General features: G+C 48.0%; 1 protein-coding gene across 1 annotated transcript; it reads right to left on the bottom strand.

Annotated features, from left to right (window-relative positions):
* Window positions 1-446: 446 nt before the first annotated feature.
* Window positions 447-17,442, bottom strand: GGT5 (gamma-glutamyltransferase 5). Its single transcript, XM_058851727.1, has 12 exons — window positions 17,209-17,442; window positions 10,818-10,948; window positions 9,196-9,285; window positions 7,764-7,953; window positions 7,277-7,434; window positions 6,722-6,871; window positions 6,146-6,279; window positions 5,557-5,759; window positions 5,064-5,155; window positions 4,173-4,282; window positions 3,726-3,833; window positions 447-3,531 (listed from the first exon to the last, which is right to left on the bottom strand). The coding sequence occupies exons 1-12, from the start codon at window positions 17,367-17,369 to the stop codon at window positions 3,385-3,387; spliced, it is 1,674 nt and encodes a 557-aa protein (XP_058707710.1). The 5' UTR covers window positions 17,370-17,442; the 3' UTR covers window positions 447-3,384.
* Window positions 17,443-17,719: the final 277 nt, after the last annotated feature.

The raw sequence follows: 17,719 nt of genomic DNA on the forward strand, positions 1-17,719 counted from the left end.
AGATGGTCTCTGAGGTCCCTCATTGTTCCATGTCCCACCTTTGGAATGCAACCAGCTGGCTCTGCTCCTGGCTGTGCCCAGTGTGCTGGTGTGGGCTGCCTGCCCTGGTGCAGGGCATGGAGAACAGCACACATTCCATGACTGATTCCAGCTGATGTGAAAGGAAGCTGTACCATTAAAAGGCAATTCCGATTATGAACTGGAGGGTTCACCTCTTGCCCCTATTCTTCAGTCTGACATTACCACAATTTTCTTTTGGCAACCATCTGCAAGGGAACAAAACTCAGCTGTGAGAGACAAGTGGCATGAGCTGCACCATTCCTCAGCTTCTCCAGCAGCACATGAGGCTCCAGAATGAACAACTGTTACTGCTGGAAACACCTGAATGGAGTCCTCTGTGCTTGTGTGATGGGATAGGCAACAGGTTTAGAGGAGAAACTCCCAGACAGGTTTAAAAACACTTTATTAAAAGTTTAACTTAGACTTCATTAGAAAATAGAGCAGCCTCTGTACAATGATGCTTTGAAAGTCCATGTAAGTTGATTTCAGTACAAAAATAATGCTCTGTTGTTGGGAGGAGCAGGAATGTGGAGAGACAAAACTGAGAGGCACCTGACCCAAGCAGATTTCAGCGGTGAGGAGGTGGCAGGGCAAGAGCAGAGGTGCCAAAGCAGGTACAATCTCAGCTTCACCAGGTATTCTTTTAGGAAGGACTGCAGGACTGGAAGTCTCTGACCCACTGAGAGATCTGCACTGGCATTCCCTTCTGTCTTGCAAATTAAATTTCTGATGGGTTTTTAAACCACTTTACTGGCTCACTTGCAAAGTTAATACTAAGCAGTTAAACTGCTGTGAGTACTGGACTAAAGATAATATTCCCATGTCTATGTGGTGGGAAGTAGCTGTGATACTACTGCACTGGAAAGGTGAGAGGCTGGAGTACTGCAGGGTGCTTCACCCTAAGGGGTGTCAGAAGCAAAGGTAATGGGAGGCTTAGTTACTTGGTGACTTGGATTTTCTGTAGTGAAATGATGGAGAGGGAGCAGAGCACTGCTGAAGGTGGCCCTGAAGCCTAATAGAGAAGCCAGGAGTGCTCTCCCTGGCTCCAGCCAGTGCCACTCTCAGTTGCTGATTGTGAACTCTCAGCTCAGTGGGGTTAGCTAGAAAGAGCCACGGATCTTGCCAGAGCCAGCATCCAGTGTGGTCTGCATGCCTGGTGCTGTGGTGGGAGCTGCAGATGGGGTCTGGCTGTGCTTCCCCACACAGCTCTGCCTGGTGGCATTGTGGCACCAGAACTCATGCACCCAGGAACTGCTAGCTGGGGCAAGGGCCTTAATCAAGGGAGAAAACTTCAGCAAGTTAGATAGATTTGGTTTCTTTGGTAGTCATAGTTAATGTAACCCCTTCCAAATGAACATAAAAACTGCCCCTCTTCAGCTTGTGGGGCTGTTTCCTTTCCCATTCACCAGCACTGTGATGCTGCCTCACAGGGTGCCAGGCCACTTCCACAGTGCGAGTGAGCAGCTCTGATGGAGAAACCAGCAGTTCTTCCTGAGTTGGGAGCTTTAAGATGAGCTCCACTTGCACAAGAAGGGAGCAGGGCAGTGCATGGAGTAAATCCATGAGTAATTTGATTTCCAGCTGCACAATTAAGGGCTTGTGGTTACTATCTGGTAACTCAGCAATCATTCACTGTTACAGCAGGGGCTGTGCTACAGTCCTTGGTGTACAGCTTCTGAAGGAAAACACATGTCTGGCCCTGGTCAGCTTCACTGGGACCATCACTAAAATGCAACTGAAGGCTGAGATTTCAGTAAGTTGATGGCTTTATTGGACAGGCTTTGTGGGTAAAAACATTGGCATAAAATCTAGCTGGCCTTGTTTAATTGTGTGTTTTTTAATAGTGTGTGCTTGTTATGATGTTTACAGAGGGATTCTATTTGTTGGAGAACTAGAAGTCCTGTGGGCTCTGTGTGTGAGGGGGGGCTCTGCTAGTGCCTGGCTCTGGTTTCTCTTTCAGACATACACACAACACTGTGCCCATAGGGCAGTCAGGCTCAGAAGCTTCCAGAAAACTGAATTTTGGAGGATTCTGGGAATTTGACCCAGCATATTTGAAGAGCTTTGGGGGTTTTAGATTTTACCTTCCTAAATGTTTGATTCTCTTGGCCATTTTGAACAGGGTGAGATTATGGATAAACTACAAAAGACCCTCTGCATCCAGGTGAAAAATCGAGGACCTTTTGCGTTCAGGTCTCTTCTCCAAAAGTTTTCTCTTTCTGTGATAGTTCTTAGAGTCCTACAATGCCCTCCTTGTGGTCTGAAGGGAACACTAGGGACTAGCTGTGGTAAACAGGAATTTGGAGCATGAAGGATATGGGAGAATTCTGCTAATGCCTGATAGTGCTGCATCACTTCTCAGCAGTCCTTGTGTCCTGGTCAGGCTGAGCTCAGGGCTACAAGTGACATCTCCTGATCACATGCACTTTGCAATTTGAAGAAAGTTCTAAAGTTTCCAAAAACATTTCCATGCCTTCCTGACATGCCTTCCCAAAGATTGATGTACTAGTGTTGAGGAGGGAGAGCTGGCACAGACTGGGAACCATCTCACCACAGGTAGAGGCACCTCCAGGGAGCTCAGCTGAAGCCTGTTTGTCCCAGGAGCAGAGAACTCACATGGCCCCATGGGAAGCTACCCTCAGTCACCGTGTACAGGGCTGGAGGAAGTGTTGGTGCAGTTACCCTGAGCCTGTGGGATCCTTTGCACCCTGAGGCAGAGAGAGGAAGGCAGGGCAGCAATTGTGCCATGGTGTAACTTCATCTGCCACCTTGGGGAAAACTGGGCTTCTTTGGGTGGAAAAACAGAGCAAGAGTGTGGAATTTTGATCTCTTCCCTTTCCAAACACATGCTCTAAGCCTGAATGCTTCAGATTTAAAAATCCTGACCCTATAGATGCTTCTTTTTCATAGCTAAAATATTTATGTATTTCACATTGCTGAGCCCCAGCAATAAGCTTATTGTGGAACAGCCTGAAAGAAACAAAGGCTCCATCAGGAATGGGAGATACAGCTGGACCATTTCACAGTGTTCTCAGTGGGGTTTGGACCAATTTTCCTTTCACACTTTGTATTCTCTCATTTTGAGTAACTGATGTGCTCAAGAAATACGTTCTCTGTGTATCGCATAAGTAATGAAAGGTGTATCTCTAAACAAGGTTAGCTGACCTGTCCTTGTAGACCTGCAGTCTACTGGAGTTAGATGTAATCACAGACTGTGCCCATGCTCCAGGAGACATCCTGATGGGAACAGGAAATTATGGGCATGTCCAAGCAAAGCGTGCTCTGAATCTCCTGTGCCTTTGTGGATTGTGATGGCATTTCACGCTAATATCCAGCTGACTTCCCCAGCTTCCTTTTATCAGAGTAAGCAGAGATGCATTTTCCTTCCTTGGAAATTCCCTGTACAACATTCAATGCAAATTTATCTTTCTTTTCTTTATGTCCTCTTCCCAGCAGGCCAGTCCTAATCTCCTGTGGGGGGAGAGAAGAGGAAATGGAGTGAATGGGGCAGGGGCCTGAGATCTTAACATTGCCAGGTGGGAAACTGTAGGATGTGTGTGTGGAGTCTGCTTGAGAAAATGAGGTTTAAACAAGAAGCCAGAGGCAAAATAAAGATTACCCAGGAGAGTTACAGAAGCAATCTGCTTCCCACCAAGACCACTCACCTTGCTGAAAGACTCCTCAAATAGGACACTGTCACCCTGGGTATGCATGACAGGAGCTGAAATGGCATGTTCCAAGTCATAGCCAAGCCACAGCTTGTTTATAATCGCCTGCAATGAAACAAATTCCGCACTGCCCAACTGGACATAAAACCTGGGTTGTCCAACCCAGGCTGCACTGAGCCAGAACCACAGTCCTGCCAGCCTGGTATCCTGCTTTCATGGTGACCAATACTAGATGCTTGGGGCAATTGAAAAATAGGATTAGCACCTAATGCTTCCCAGAATGCTTTCCCTGGCCTACAGCCTGCAGCCTTTAGAGACTTCTAAACTACAAATTAAAAAAAGCACCAAGGAGTCAAGATCTGAGGGGAGCTGAGTAGAGATTGACCATGGCTAGAAATCTGAGAGGGCTGCAAGTCCTGGCAACTTGCTGTGGTTTTCACTTACCATGGTGATAGCACTGATAATCCAGCCCCCTCCAGCTCCTCCAATCACCAGCATGTCTCCTGACTTGGAGATGAGGATGGAAGGCACCATTGCTGAGGGAGGCTTCTCTCCTAGAGCAGAAGCAGAGATACTATTCTTTCCATGTGGCTCTAAACAGGGTAGGAGTGGCATAGGTTCATCTACCTTGACTTTCTTTTGTCTCTCACAGAAAAACAAGTTGCTGCTCCTCCTTAAGATATTCAAGACTTATAGAAAAATGTCCTTCTACTGAAAGCCTGTCTCCCAGAAAGCTGAGACCTTTATGGCACAAGCTAAACTGGCTTCTCTTGATGCAGGACAGGGCATCCTACAAGTATCCAGGACTTGCTGCAGCTCACCCAACCAGATGAGGAACCCTTAGCAGAAATCCTGCCATGGCAGCACACTGGGTGTCCTCTCCCAGCAGGCTGAGGGGGATGCAGCAGGGACAGCTTATGGCACAGAGCCATGTCTGCAGCAACACTGCTGTGTCACAGAGCGCGGTGCAAGCCTGCAGCAGCTCTACACTCGGAGTCATAGATGAGCCTAAAATATCAGCAGGCTTGTCTTAGCAGTAGTTTCTTCACTTCTTCCCTCCCCTTCCTGCCAGCCAGTGATTGGCTTCAGCATTTTTTTTAACCTCTGATTTCCCTGGTTAGAACCCAAAACTCCCATGTTTCCATACAAGGAGATATGTGAGTAGAAACAGATACACTACAGAGCTTTATCCTCTTTTAGTCTGAAATAAACTTGCTCTCATCCATATCTAGGAAAGAGTACCTGTAAGTTTACAGGTTGTCCCTGCCCACTTGTACACAGCCTGTGTATCCATCCCCTGGCCCTGTGCTTTATTCCAAGGATGAAGATGCTCACCTGCTTTAATGCTTTTGTTTGATATGCAGAAGTCAGCAAGTTCATTATTTAAAATGATCCCAGTTTGGTTAGAATACACAAGGGAGCCAAACCTGCAGGGAGGAAAGATGAAGCCTTTTAGTGCCCAGGGTTCTTCTGCTGTGGATGACATTAACTGCACATGGCACCCTGTGAGGAGCTTCTATCTCCTCCCAGCCTGCAAGTGTCCCAGTGAAGGTGTCCAAAAGGAATTTGTGCTGCTGCTGGTGACAGTGATAAGTTCCCTGTCACTGGTGCCTGTGGGGATTTGCTCAACCCACAGAAATTCAACCAGAGCCTCAGCAAATTCTCGCATCCTCCTGAATTATGACAACCCTTGGAGCTGATGCTCACAGATCTTTGCTGTCACATGAAAAAGGCATTCACAGCTCAGAAGCTGCCAAAACCAATGAAACCCAGGGGGTTGGCTTTGCTGGTAGCCAGCCCTTGCAGCTCCCTGACAGGAGTCACTCACAGGTAGTTGATGGTGCTGGTGGCAGACACGGCGCTGCCGTCTGCAGCGAGCACAGAGATGTGGCTCGTGCCCATACTTTTGTATCTGTCATTGTAGAGGGACTCCAGCAGGTTGTAGTGGCTGAGTGAGTGGTCACCATGAGCATCTATCCGCTGCCTCACAAACTCTGCAAACTGCTCAGACAACACGGTCCCCACAGGCACCTGCAAGCACAGCAAGGACACTGAGCTGGTCACCAAAGCACAGGTATGGCTTTGGGTACACAGAGGCCTCAGGAACTGAGCTCCAGTAGTCAGAGCCTGGGGCCCTGGAGTGGCAGCATTCAGCCCCACGCCACTCTCATCCCAGAAAATGGACCAAGCTCAGCACCAAGGCACCTCAACATTAGCAGGAGCATGTGCACATCCTCTGTCAGGTGAGTGAAGCTGCAGAGTGAACAGCCTGATCCCACCTCTGCCTTCACCAACTCAGCTGCATTGCTCTCTAGCAGCAGCTCTAAGTATTTTCTTTCCTTCCAGGCTGCAAAGAAGGAGCATGTCAGAGCACTGCTTGATGCTGTAGCACTGCACCAACACACCATGGAGCTCACCTGAGCTTCAGAGAAGGCTGGGTCAGTCATGCGGGGTCTTAGCATGTTGCCAAACTTCAGGGCCTCTGCAATGTAGTGATAGGTTTCTACCTCCTCCTCAGGTGTTGCCAGTGATGCTTTATGGAATTTATACTCTATGGAGCAGGACGAAATTATTTTGTTAATAGACTCAAGGCAATGTTTTTTCAAAAAATGTAAAGAAAAAAATGTTGAAAGGAGCCTCCTCTTCCCACCCCAGTTCTTACGAGGTTTCCCCTATGCTTCAGTAGGATGTGGATGCAGAAACAACCAAGTACTGATTTGAAGTACAAGCATTGGGAAGTCATGCATCCTTTGGCTTTTGCAGAAGCTGTGGTGATACTGATCCAAGTACAAGTACTGATACTGTACAAGTGAACCAGTTCATCCTTCTGCTGCATAGCATGGTCACACTGCTGCTTTGGGCCCCATTCTGGCTCAAAAACTCCATTTCTGCCCATTGTATTTTATCACTCTCACTTTTTTTTATCTCACTCACTTTTCAGAGACCAAACTCTCTGAAAACCTCTTGCTGACCGTTTTCCATTAGGCGTTTACCTTCCAATACCTTGAGGATGAACATGAGCACTGCACCTCCCATGGGTGGTCCTGGAGCGAATACCTTGATGTGGTTGTTCAGGGTGATGTTCAGAGCTGAGGACACCTCTGCTTTGTATGCCCGAAGGTCCTCCAGTGAGAGGCTGGACCCTTCAACAGAGAGCCAGGAGCTGCCATTAGCACAGCAACTTGTGCTGCTGCTGTGGGCTGCCTGCATCAGAGCCTTGGTAAAGCTTGTGAGGATCCATCCCCATACAGCCCAAACTCCTTCCACCCAGCACAGCACTGCCATCACACATGCCCATGTGCTGCCAAGCCTCAGGATGCCACAAAGCCCCAAGGAGTCAGAGGGGCCAATGCATGAGCACAGTGGGCAAAGGCCAGAGCAGTGGGTGGTCCCAGTTCTGTGTCTGGACCTGAGTTATAGGAACTGGGGAAAGGTGGCCCCCCACCACTCCAATTGACAAGCAAATGGCATGTGTTGGCTTTCCCCTGGTACAGGTTCACTGTGAGCAGGGCCTGTGTGTATCAGGACTACCTGTAGCTGTTACCTACCAGCCTTCCTGACATCCTCCACCAGGGCCTTTCCTATCTCTCCCTCATAGAACGCTGCAGCTCCGTGTTCTGCTACAGCTTGCAGTGTTTGCTGCAGTGCTTGCCACCGGTAGGTCTCGCCACGCTTCAGAAATCTTTGACCATCACATAGCAGTGGGCTGTTAAAGAAGAACATTTATCATAGCAGTGGGCTGTTAAAGAAGAACATTTATCCATTTTACAGCATGAACCTGTTCTTGCCCAGGGCAAATGGCCTCTTTTTCCTACCATGAGCTGATCTGGACTATGCATGTTGTGTACTTTCCAAGGCAGTGCTACACTCAGCCTCTTAAAAACCCACTTCTGTGATTCTCTCCCACTCTACAGCAAGTATTCCCTGAGAACAAACCACAGCAGCAGCCTGTGCTCCATGTCAACATGTCAGAGAAAGGGTCTGAAGCTGAGGGAACAGTGACCCTCACAGTGCAGTTTCATTCCTGGGTCGTACCACAGGCTTTTCCCCAGACCAGCGAAGGCTGGGTGATGGAGAATTTTGTCCAGAACTGGGGAAATGACAAGTGGCTCCGAAAGAAGCTTGATGGTTGGTTCAAACAGGGCTTTCCATGGTAAGCGGCCGTGTCGCTTATGGGCTTCCTCATACCCACGGAGTTCTCCGGGCACGCCAATCCAGCGGGGACCTGAGGAGCACAACAGCAGTGTCACACCCAGTAAGTCACTGGCTTGGGGGTTCCACCTCTCTGAAAGCTCTCCAATCAAAGTCTCAGTTGGTAGAGGCAACCAAGACTTCTAAAAGCAGACTTGGTTTGTTTATTACCTTTCCCTGTTACTGAACAGCAAGGGTATAGAGAGGCTGGAGCCAGGCCTGAGGTGTGCTGAAAGCAACGGGCACGTGCTGCAGCAAGGGAGGTGCCAGCTGGGTGCTGGAGAAATGGTGCTCATGGGGCCTGGTCAAACACCACAACAAGGGAAGCAGTGAAATTCTCCATCCCTGGAGAAATTAAAAAAATGTGACCTCCAGCTGTCCCTTCCAACCAGAGTAGCTCCTGATTCCTTTTCAGGCTTTCAGGATAAGAACACCTCCAGGATCTAGGACACACCCCAGAAGATAACATTCTAGGGAAGGAGAATGAATACAGCGAAAACGGGGAAAGATATTGTTACAGTACAGCTGGTCTGGACTGGACAAAGTAAATCTGACCATAACACAAATCCAATTCAGCTAGCCTAGTTCATGTCTGAACATGTTCCTGGATAAGTTATAGAGAACCTCTGCCAAACCCATGCAAGATGGGAAGAAAGCACATGAGTGGCCAGGATGCTGGGCAGGGAGAGAAGTATCAGCCAGTGGCTGTCTAGCCCAGGAAATTTGAATTGGATTTGTGTTATGGTCAGATTTACCTTGTCCAGTCCAGACCAGCTGTACTGTGACAATACTGTGACAGATCCAAGATGTGCTGCTAAAGCAAGAGTGCCTGAGCGCAGCAACTCAGCCCCTGATGTGCCAGTGTGCTTCCCCAGTCTATGGACACAAGCAGATACACCATTGTGTGAGATTGTGAATTTTATTTCTTCTGTTTCCAGAAAGCTATTGATCTTATTTTTATCTGTAAGAACTTCTGGGGAATGAGAGCTTTGAGAAATCAAGTCTTGAACTGCAGACTTCCTACAGAGAGAAGTTACACTGTGATTTCTCCTCATGCTGGTTCCCCATTGTCTTGCTGCTCAGGTTGCCAGTGTTATTACCAAACAGGAATTTTTATGGACCTAGTATTTTTAGTTATTTTTGCAAAAGACAATCCAGGTAGAGTGTGTTAAAGTAAACAGAACTCCAGATCAAGTCAGTGAGGTGCTCAGTTCCCCACCTTGAGCTCTGTGCACACCAGGAGGGCACACAACTGTGGCACAGGTTGTGTCCTTACCAAAGGGGAAACCAGCACCACAGCCAGACAATAAGTTGTGAGGAAACACTCGTGGGACTGTCTCACGGGCGTTGATCACCTCGACTGCTCCTAGAAAGAAGAAGAGGGAAATGCATAATGTTGTTTTCCTGAAACAGGTGAACATCACACTTCAGTCAGCTGTAGCACTGCATGTGCTGCTGGCCCAGAGCTGAGCTGCTCTGGAGCCTTTTGCCAAATGCACCTGCAGGGTCAGGTGTCAGCACATTGTCCTTGACTCCTGTGCTTTTGTTTAGAGCAAACCAAGCAGTGCCTACCTAAAGGTACTGAAAAGACAGGATAAGGCCAGGGCTTGTCTCCAGCCAGAGAATGTTCCCCCCAGGGTTCATGGGCTGGGACATGCTGCCTCACACCTGCAGGTTCCTGCACTTCTTCGGCAGATGGGACATGTCAGAGACATAATGTGAGCCTTATGCTCCTGGGAGGGCCATTTACCAAATGATGATGAGGCAAGTCTATCATACTTAGATTTTAATATTATATCATATTTAAATTTTCATATTTAAGGCCCGCTATGTATCAGGGAGCTTAAAAGGACAAAAAAAACCCCAAACCCCCACTTGCATGCACTCGTATTTCAGGTCTAGCAGCCTCCTTCTCTGCCTTGTATTTATCTGTCTACAGAGCCAGCTCTGCTGCAAGAGCCCACAGTGCTGCATCAAGCTCCTGAGCTGTGCACAGCCACGGGCAGGTCCGTGTAGCAGCATAACTCAGGTAGCAGAGAAGGATTGCTGTCAGGAAACGAAGCTGCATGGCTCTGGCAAAAGGAAGAAGAAGAAAAATATAGGTGTTCTGCCAAATTAAGTTCTTGCATAAGATACAGCCAAACATTTCCAGATTTGTGACTCCGAGAAACTATTTGGCAAGGGTTTTTAAAACTATGATATTGTTAGTGTTCATTGTTGATATTACTATTAGATAAATAACCTCTGGGGGTTTTTGGAAGCCAAGACTTAGAAATTCCCACATTGAAGACAAAAAAGCAAGAAAACAACACTAGAGCATAAGCCAAACACAGAAAGGCTCCCCAGCAGACACTGAACATTGTTAGGTTTAGATTTCTGGAGATGCATCTCCTGGGACACGAAGGCTCAGCATTGCTTTGGGGAGTCACACCAGCACAGGGACAGCAGTGTGACACAGCCCCAGTGTCAGCAGGCACTGCCAGAGCAGCACAAGCCCCTCAAGTGCCATCCCCAGGGCTCAGCTGAGGCACTGGCAGCACAACACCGGCAGCACACGCTGCACTCCCCTCCTGCCTGCTTCACTCAGCCACTCACACCTGGCTGCAATCAGCTGTGCAACTTTAAAATGTACTTTGGGATTGCTTTAGAGGGGGAAGGAGAAGCAAACTGAGTTCATTTTATATCAAAGCTCTTTCCTCCACACACGTTCTTGCTGTGAAATGACAATCACAGCACCCTGTGGTGGATGCTTTGGATTCAGAGCACAAGTGTGGTTTGTGATGTAGCTTTTATTCAAAATATTGCTGTGAGAGAACAGGAAGGATTCTGATTTCTGCACAGCAGTTGTGTGTCTGCAGAGGGACAAGGCACCATGGAGAGGCCAGGGCAGGCCCATACCTGTGCTGGCATTATAGATGGTAAATACGACCCCACCACCCAGGCCCGAACTCTGAGGGTTCATCACTGAAGTGCAGATCAAGCCAGCAATGGCAGCATCCACAGCAGAGCCTCCACTTTTCAGGATGTCCCTGTGGTAGGAAGGGAAGGGAAAAAGACACTATTAAAATCCAGAATATCAGAATGGAGGAACCACATGAAAATGCCTCCTTGGGACCCCTGCAACTTGAGGGGAGCAGCTGGAGAAATGTAGTGGCAGCAGTGCAGGGTGTGAGGGCACAGAGGGGCACCTTCCTCTGCTGGAGTGAGAAGGAACAATTAGAGGGGAAAAAAGGAGAGTCTGTAGGAGGAAAGAGCAGCCAGGACCAGATCTCTGTGAGACTGGACTTCCTCTGGGCAAAGTTATGGGACAGAGAGAACTGCACCTGCTCACAAATGCTGTGGACTAAAAGGGACAGCAAGGAGTCCTAAGGCATGGAGAAAGATGCTTGGAGCACACAACAGGGCTTTCCACATACTAGGAACCAAACAACTGATCTCTAGCTTCCCAAATGCCATTCCCAATAAAGGCATATGCCAGTCAACTGGACAGGAGCACTGAAGTGGGAACACTGGGTCCATGTGAAGTAAAGTCCCAAAACAACCTGTCAGTTAGCACAATAGTTACTTCATCGTTCCTACACTGTGACTTCCTGGGCTTATTAGCATCAAAATGCCCCATTCTGCCCCCTGTATTCCCAAAGACAAAACCAAGGAAGAAACAAAAAGCAAACAGGAAACAAACCCCTCAACTGCTTCTACCAAGGTACAGCTACATGAAAAACACACAGGCATTAAGGCAGCCTCTTGCTGCTGACAGCAACAGGTTCTGTTAGAGAAACATGCTTCCCTCGAGAGATCTGAAAAACACCTTTTCCTTGCAGTGGAAATGGGGTGGTGTTTCCTGCACAGCCTGCCAGTAGCTAGCACTGGTGTTTGCTAGGAAGGCTCCTACCTGTTTTATTGGGTTATTGCTCAGATAACTTTACCTCATATAACTCAGATAACATTTAACTCAGATAATTATTGCTCATGTATTCCCGTAGAGGGGAAATTGGAATAGTTCATTAATTGCAGTGCAACTGCTCCCAGAGTTTGCATGAGAACACAGAGCACACACAGAGACTGTTTATTTCACATCCACTGATATGGCTGGGACCTGCTGGGTCTGGGAACAGGATGCTGCCAGCAGGCACATTGATTGTGGTTTTTCTTTGTTTCCCTAAATGTCTCAGAACCACTGCCTGTAAGGAAATGACACGTGGACAAGTGGGAAGAAAAGAAATAGTAGGGAACATCAGGCTTTCTGTTTGGGGTCTGCATGGGTTTTGGCTTTCTAGGAGCACCATGGCTGTAGCTCTGAACACGGATACTGAGGCTCAGGCTCAGCCCCTTGCAGCAGGGGATGGACTCACCACACCAATGTCCCTGGGAGGTGTTTTTCTGAAATGAAAGCTGTTAGTTACTCACCACAGTAAGGACGGACACGAGGACTTCCTAAAAAACTGAGTCACCTCTGCTGAAGACCCAGACAGCATGTTAGAAAGTTGGAAAAAGAGGGAAGAAGTGCTGCTACTTCAGTGCTCGAAGAGCCCCTGGATTATGGGCTGTGAGGCAACACATGCACAAAGCCTGGTGACAAGGGAGCATGGTTCTGGGTGAAAAACAGCTTTAAAAAGAAGCTTGGAGATGGCAGGTGTACATTTCAATGCAATGCATTAAGACCTTTACATCAAGCACATTTCCCAAAGTCTGAAAAACACCAGATTCTCACACAGATTCACAGCACGTTCACACTGGCCTCCAGCCTTGACACCTTTCTCTCCAGCCTCTCCAGAGACCGAAACTCAACAGAAAATACACTGAGCTGGCTCTTGGTGTGTCACATGTGGCTCTCTGTGCATGGCTCACTCACTTCCAGTCAGGGACCTGCCACTTCCTTGGAAGTGATGCTTGGGGAATTTAGGGCCATTATACATAGCAAAATTACATCTGGATTTATATCCCATTACCTGGTTCGCTTTAGATGGGTCTCTGCTGCAACGAGCTTAATTAAAACACAAAATGCTTAATCAAAGTGTGACACCTTACCAGTGCTGGGGCTGACAAAATCTGATAACAATGTTTTGTCCCATATCCTTTCTGCCACTTAGTTGCAGCATTAGGGTTTAGTCACTAATGGAGTTTCCTTATAATAAGGAGCAGAAGAGGGTGTTAACAACCAAGTCCCATTTCAGCAGCAGCAAACAGGGATTCACCCTCCCTGGAACGGTGAATGTCAGCAAAGATGGGCTGTTCTGCCCTAGGCCAGAGGGAGCGCTGAAACCGCCTTGAATACACTGGAAATGCAAACTTATTAAATTGTATTGGATTTTTTTTCTGCTAAAGAAGGCTGGGGACTGGGGGACCACCCATTATACAGCAGCTGCCTCCTTAGGATTTATAAAGAGCAAAAGCAACAACTGCTTCTGTAAAAAAGGGCCAGTTACCAAATTTAAAACATGCAAGAAGGGAAACCAAATCCTTTGGGATGTAAACATACTTCAGAAATCTGCTGGGCCATCACTGAAAAGGATTTTTGCATCAGATTGTCTGGCTAGAACTGTGCTTCCCAGGGCTGCAGACGTTTTCTGACTGTTAAAGTCTCACCATTCTCACCCTCCCCACCAGGCTGTCCCCCCGGGGGGTGTTGACTTCAAAAGCCATTCCCAGGGTTTATGCTAAGCTACATTGGAGAAGTGCAATCAGAGATGGCTGCTGGGCCAGGCCAGGTCAGCTCGCCTTCCTGCAGTGAATCCCACCACTGAGAATGAACATTTTTCCTGAATCTGTCCCTGGCTTTATGCTGGCTGTTTCTTGCTTCTGCCATTTGGGAAAAAAAGGAATGCAGAGCAGTGGATGACAGAGCTCAAACAGCACACTGGTAGGGAATATAGAGCTTTTTGCATGCTTGATGTAAAGAACCACTTCCAGGAGGGAACAAGTGACTCGGAGCTGGAGGTGAAGTTTGAGTACCTCTTGCAGTCACAGGGCAATAATTTCCTGTCTCCTCAGGGTTCTTGACATGAGGACAAATTAGTGAGGTGGACTGTGGCACCAAATCCACATCCTTGGGTAAAAACTATTCTGATTCTCGTTTTAGCCTCCCATCCCTCTTCATCAAAGTGTTTCACTTCATTCAGGGACAAGTTTTCTCCCAGGGCAGGGTCTTAGTCTGGACCAGGCAGCTGTATGAGGTTGCTTTCAGTTTCTCCCAGTTTTCCAAGTTGCTCCCAGTTTCCAGCAGAAGAAACACAGCAAGAGACCCAACCTTGTTCAGCACTGGGAGCTGGGCATCGATGGCTAAGGAGAAGTTTAGCTCAGGACCTGCCAACATGAATAGTGACAGGCTGAAGGCTCACTGAGATTGCTCACTTTCTGCAGGGACCCAAAGACTTGCATAAGGATTTCAGAAATCCAGAGTACACTAACACAATCTCCAAAGCTGGAAAACATGTGAGCCCTGAGGTGTTTCTCCCAGCCCACTATCCCACTCATTGAGCAAGAGGTTTAGTTCAGCTCTTCTCAGTAAGTTCAACTGACAATTCTATTAGGAATACACAAAGACTCCCAAATGGAAGAATCTTAAACCAAGAGTATCATGTAGTGTCCCAGGAATCTCATTCCTGACAGCCCACTGAGCATGTGGTTTGAGTTGCTCTTTAAAATAAACAAGATTTTTTGATTAAATAATAAAATCTGTAAGTCAGTCAAGGATTAGGTGCTGCTTTTAGTTTCCAAGTCTTTAGGCACCAGACCAGTTCTCTGAGCATCCCCTGCACAGATTCCTGTGAGCTCGGGGTGGGGAGGGATTTGCAGGATGAAAGGGGTGGCTGTGTGAAACAGCCTGGGGTCACAGCAGGAGAGAGGGTCTGCAAGGTCAGTGAGGAAGAGCAGGGAGAAACCAGCCCTGCAGTGTCTTTAGGGACTGGAATTTAGGGCTGCTTGGTTTTACCCTGCTCTCCCCTCGTTGCTGAAGTGGAACATGAACTGCCAGCTCTCAGGTGAGGACACCAGGGCCTAATGGCCGAGACTGCTCTCAGAAATTGGATTTTATTGCTACTGCTGTGGCAAAATTCCTATGGATGCTAAAGTCTTCTTCAGCAAAGATGAGGCAGGAAGCAGCTGTATGCTTATCATCTCACGGTGCTCCTGTCAGGGACTGTGAGGCAGCCTTGAGGAAACCCCAGCCCTGCAGAGTCACACAGGAGGTCACAGAGCAGAGCAGATGGCTCTGAAAGGCTGAGCCCCTCTGCTGTGGCATCCTCGCAGTGTCACTGCCATGTGACTTCCTCACCAGTGAAAGTACATTTTCTCACCTCACAGGTTGCTCTGAGAGCCAATTTAGTGGTGACCATCATGTGCTAAGAGCTGAGAGCTTAAAAAGTGACATACAGGTATAACAGCATAGAAATGTCTGGGAGAAAATTAACAAGATCACACGCAGTACAGAGCATGCAATAAGCTTCCTAGAGGGAAAAATGAAGCTACCACTGTGGGCCAGTGGGACAGAGAAAGAAATATGACAACAACAAGGAAAAGGGCAAATATTATACAAAGCTTCCAATCCCAAGCTCTCTTACAGAGGAACATTTTTATAAACAATTTTACTTTTATTATAATCTTTTACAAGAACATGCACAGAAGTAGCTGGGAGAACAACACAGGAATTTGTCCCATTCCAAGTCTGAGGACAGCATGAAATTCTGAGATTCTGAGATTCAATTCAAAGATTTCCAAGAATGGCTGGAGGCAAAGGATACTGGGAAAAGCAGCAGCAGCAGCAGGGGAGTAGAGCTGACCACCAGGCAGAGGGTGAGCAGTGTAGAGCCCAGGCAGAGGAGAATAGCCAAGGCTGGGGAGGTCCCAGAGGCTTGGCAGGGCTGGAGGACAGAGCAGGACCTGATGTGCAGATGGCCCAGGATGGGCAAAAGGGGGTAAAAAATGTAATGGGAACGTGAAGCAAGGGCAGGATTTTGTGGGGATCACTGGCAGACTATTTGTAGGAAATTTAAGTTGGTCCATCAGACTGGAGGGACAGCACAGACCTGTCAGCAAGTGTGCTGGAGCTGCAGCAGTGGTGGAGGCTGGGGGAAGCCTGTGGAGTTTCTTGCTGAGAGAAGGGAAGGGAACAAGTGAGAGCCCCCATCAGTAACCAACTAGACAAAGCTGCTCAGTTGTCCACTGGCCACAGATTTCTATGGCTCTCACTTCAATGTCTTCCAGCTGATTATACACTACATCAAGTTAAAATTTACAATAGCTGCATAAACAAATGCCGTGGTTTTCCCCAGCAGATTCTTTGGGCAATCCAACTATATATTTTCCTTTTTTTCCATTAATAGTGATTTTAAAAATACTTCTGCTTTCTGAAGAACATGTGGCTTCACATAAAAAATCCCATCTCACTGCTTGACATATGTACAGCCACAGTATATTTTCTCCAGCTACTCACAAATGCTGTGCCAGAATCAGTGGTGAGGCATGGCCAAGTGTGGTATTATGGCACCACATCTCATTTCACTCCCTGAGCCACACAGCAGAGCACACAGCTCCAGCATCCATCACTGGAGCATCCAACATCAAGTGTAAACTTCCATCCTTCTTCTTTCATGGATACAGGCATTTCATAATTGAAGGAACAGTAAAATAATAACGTGGGAGTCAAAATATTTGACACACATGTTTTACACAAACAGAAGCTTTACAACCTGGGCATCTAGAGAATTTTTTAACCTACATCTTTCTTTCCAAGTGATGTAAATATGTCTTTTGTACTTCTACTGACTTGACTGAATTTCAATTAAATCTGGTCTTTGCTTTTTCCTCATAGCAGACACACTTGCTGCAGCCTTCAGTCCAGACACACACAACCCCAAAAAGGCAGATGACAATCCCCCTGTCCCTGCCTTGCCTTCCTTGTCTCTGATGAAGCCTGAAGTCTGCAAGCTCCTCTAACTTCTTGATTTATTCTAAGTCACTTATCCGACAGACCTACCACGCCATAAAAAGTAAAATTTTTCCTTCCCCACTTAAAACCAGCATTGTATACTACAAATATTTATAACTTCCGAAAGACCGAGGGTTTGCACCGTTGCAAATTTTTGGGACACTGTAATGCAAGTAAGCATCAGGCAGGGAGGCAGAGGCGCCGTCTGCTCCGGCGGCGAGAGCAGCATCGCTGCGCAGCCCCCGAGCGGGGACGGGGCAGGAGCGCAGCCCACGGGAGCGCTTAGCGCTTGTCCCCTGGGCTAGCCCGAGTCACCGCACACACGCCAAGGCAGCCGAGGAGCCCAGCGCTCCGTGCACCTACCGGCCGATGAGGGAGCAGCTCTCGGTGTCAGCAGCCACGGCAGCGTGCAGGTAGCGCTGCGGAGCGCAGCTGGGCTGAGCCAGGAGGAGCACGAGTGTCACCGCCACTGCCAGCACCCCCAGCGTGAGCAGCAGCAGGCAGCAGATCCGAGCCGTGGACATGGCTCTTCCTGAGCCCCGCAGCAGCTGCACAGCTCTGCGGGCTGTCCAGGAGGCGCCTGCCGTGCTCGGGGGAAGTGGATTTATCCCGGAACTTTTGTGAGGGAGGTCCCACTGCAGTGGGCTCTGCCCCCAGCGATTATTCTAACATTAAAAGCTGCTAAAAAGCGAACGGTGCACTCTTTCTTTCCTACTCTCTTAGGTGTGAGGGGCTTTTCACTCTCTTTTATAAACTTGCAGATCCACAATCCGCCTCTTTTTTTGTGTCCACGAAAACACTTAACACATTCACTTCAAAGAGAAATGTCCGCACCGCTCCTCGGGCATCTCACAGCCCCTCGGGCATCCCATTC

The sequence above is a fragment of the Poecile atricapillus genome, chromosome 16, assembly GCF_030490865.1.
Source record: "Poecile atricapillus isolate bPoeAtr1 chromosome 16, bPoeAtr1.hap1, whole genome shotgun sequence".
Taxonomy (NCBI): Eukaryota; Metazoa; Chordata; class Aves; order Passeriformes; family Paridae; genus Poecile; species Poecile atricapillus.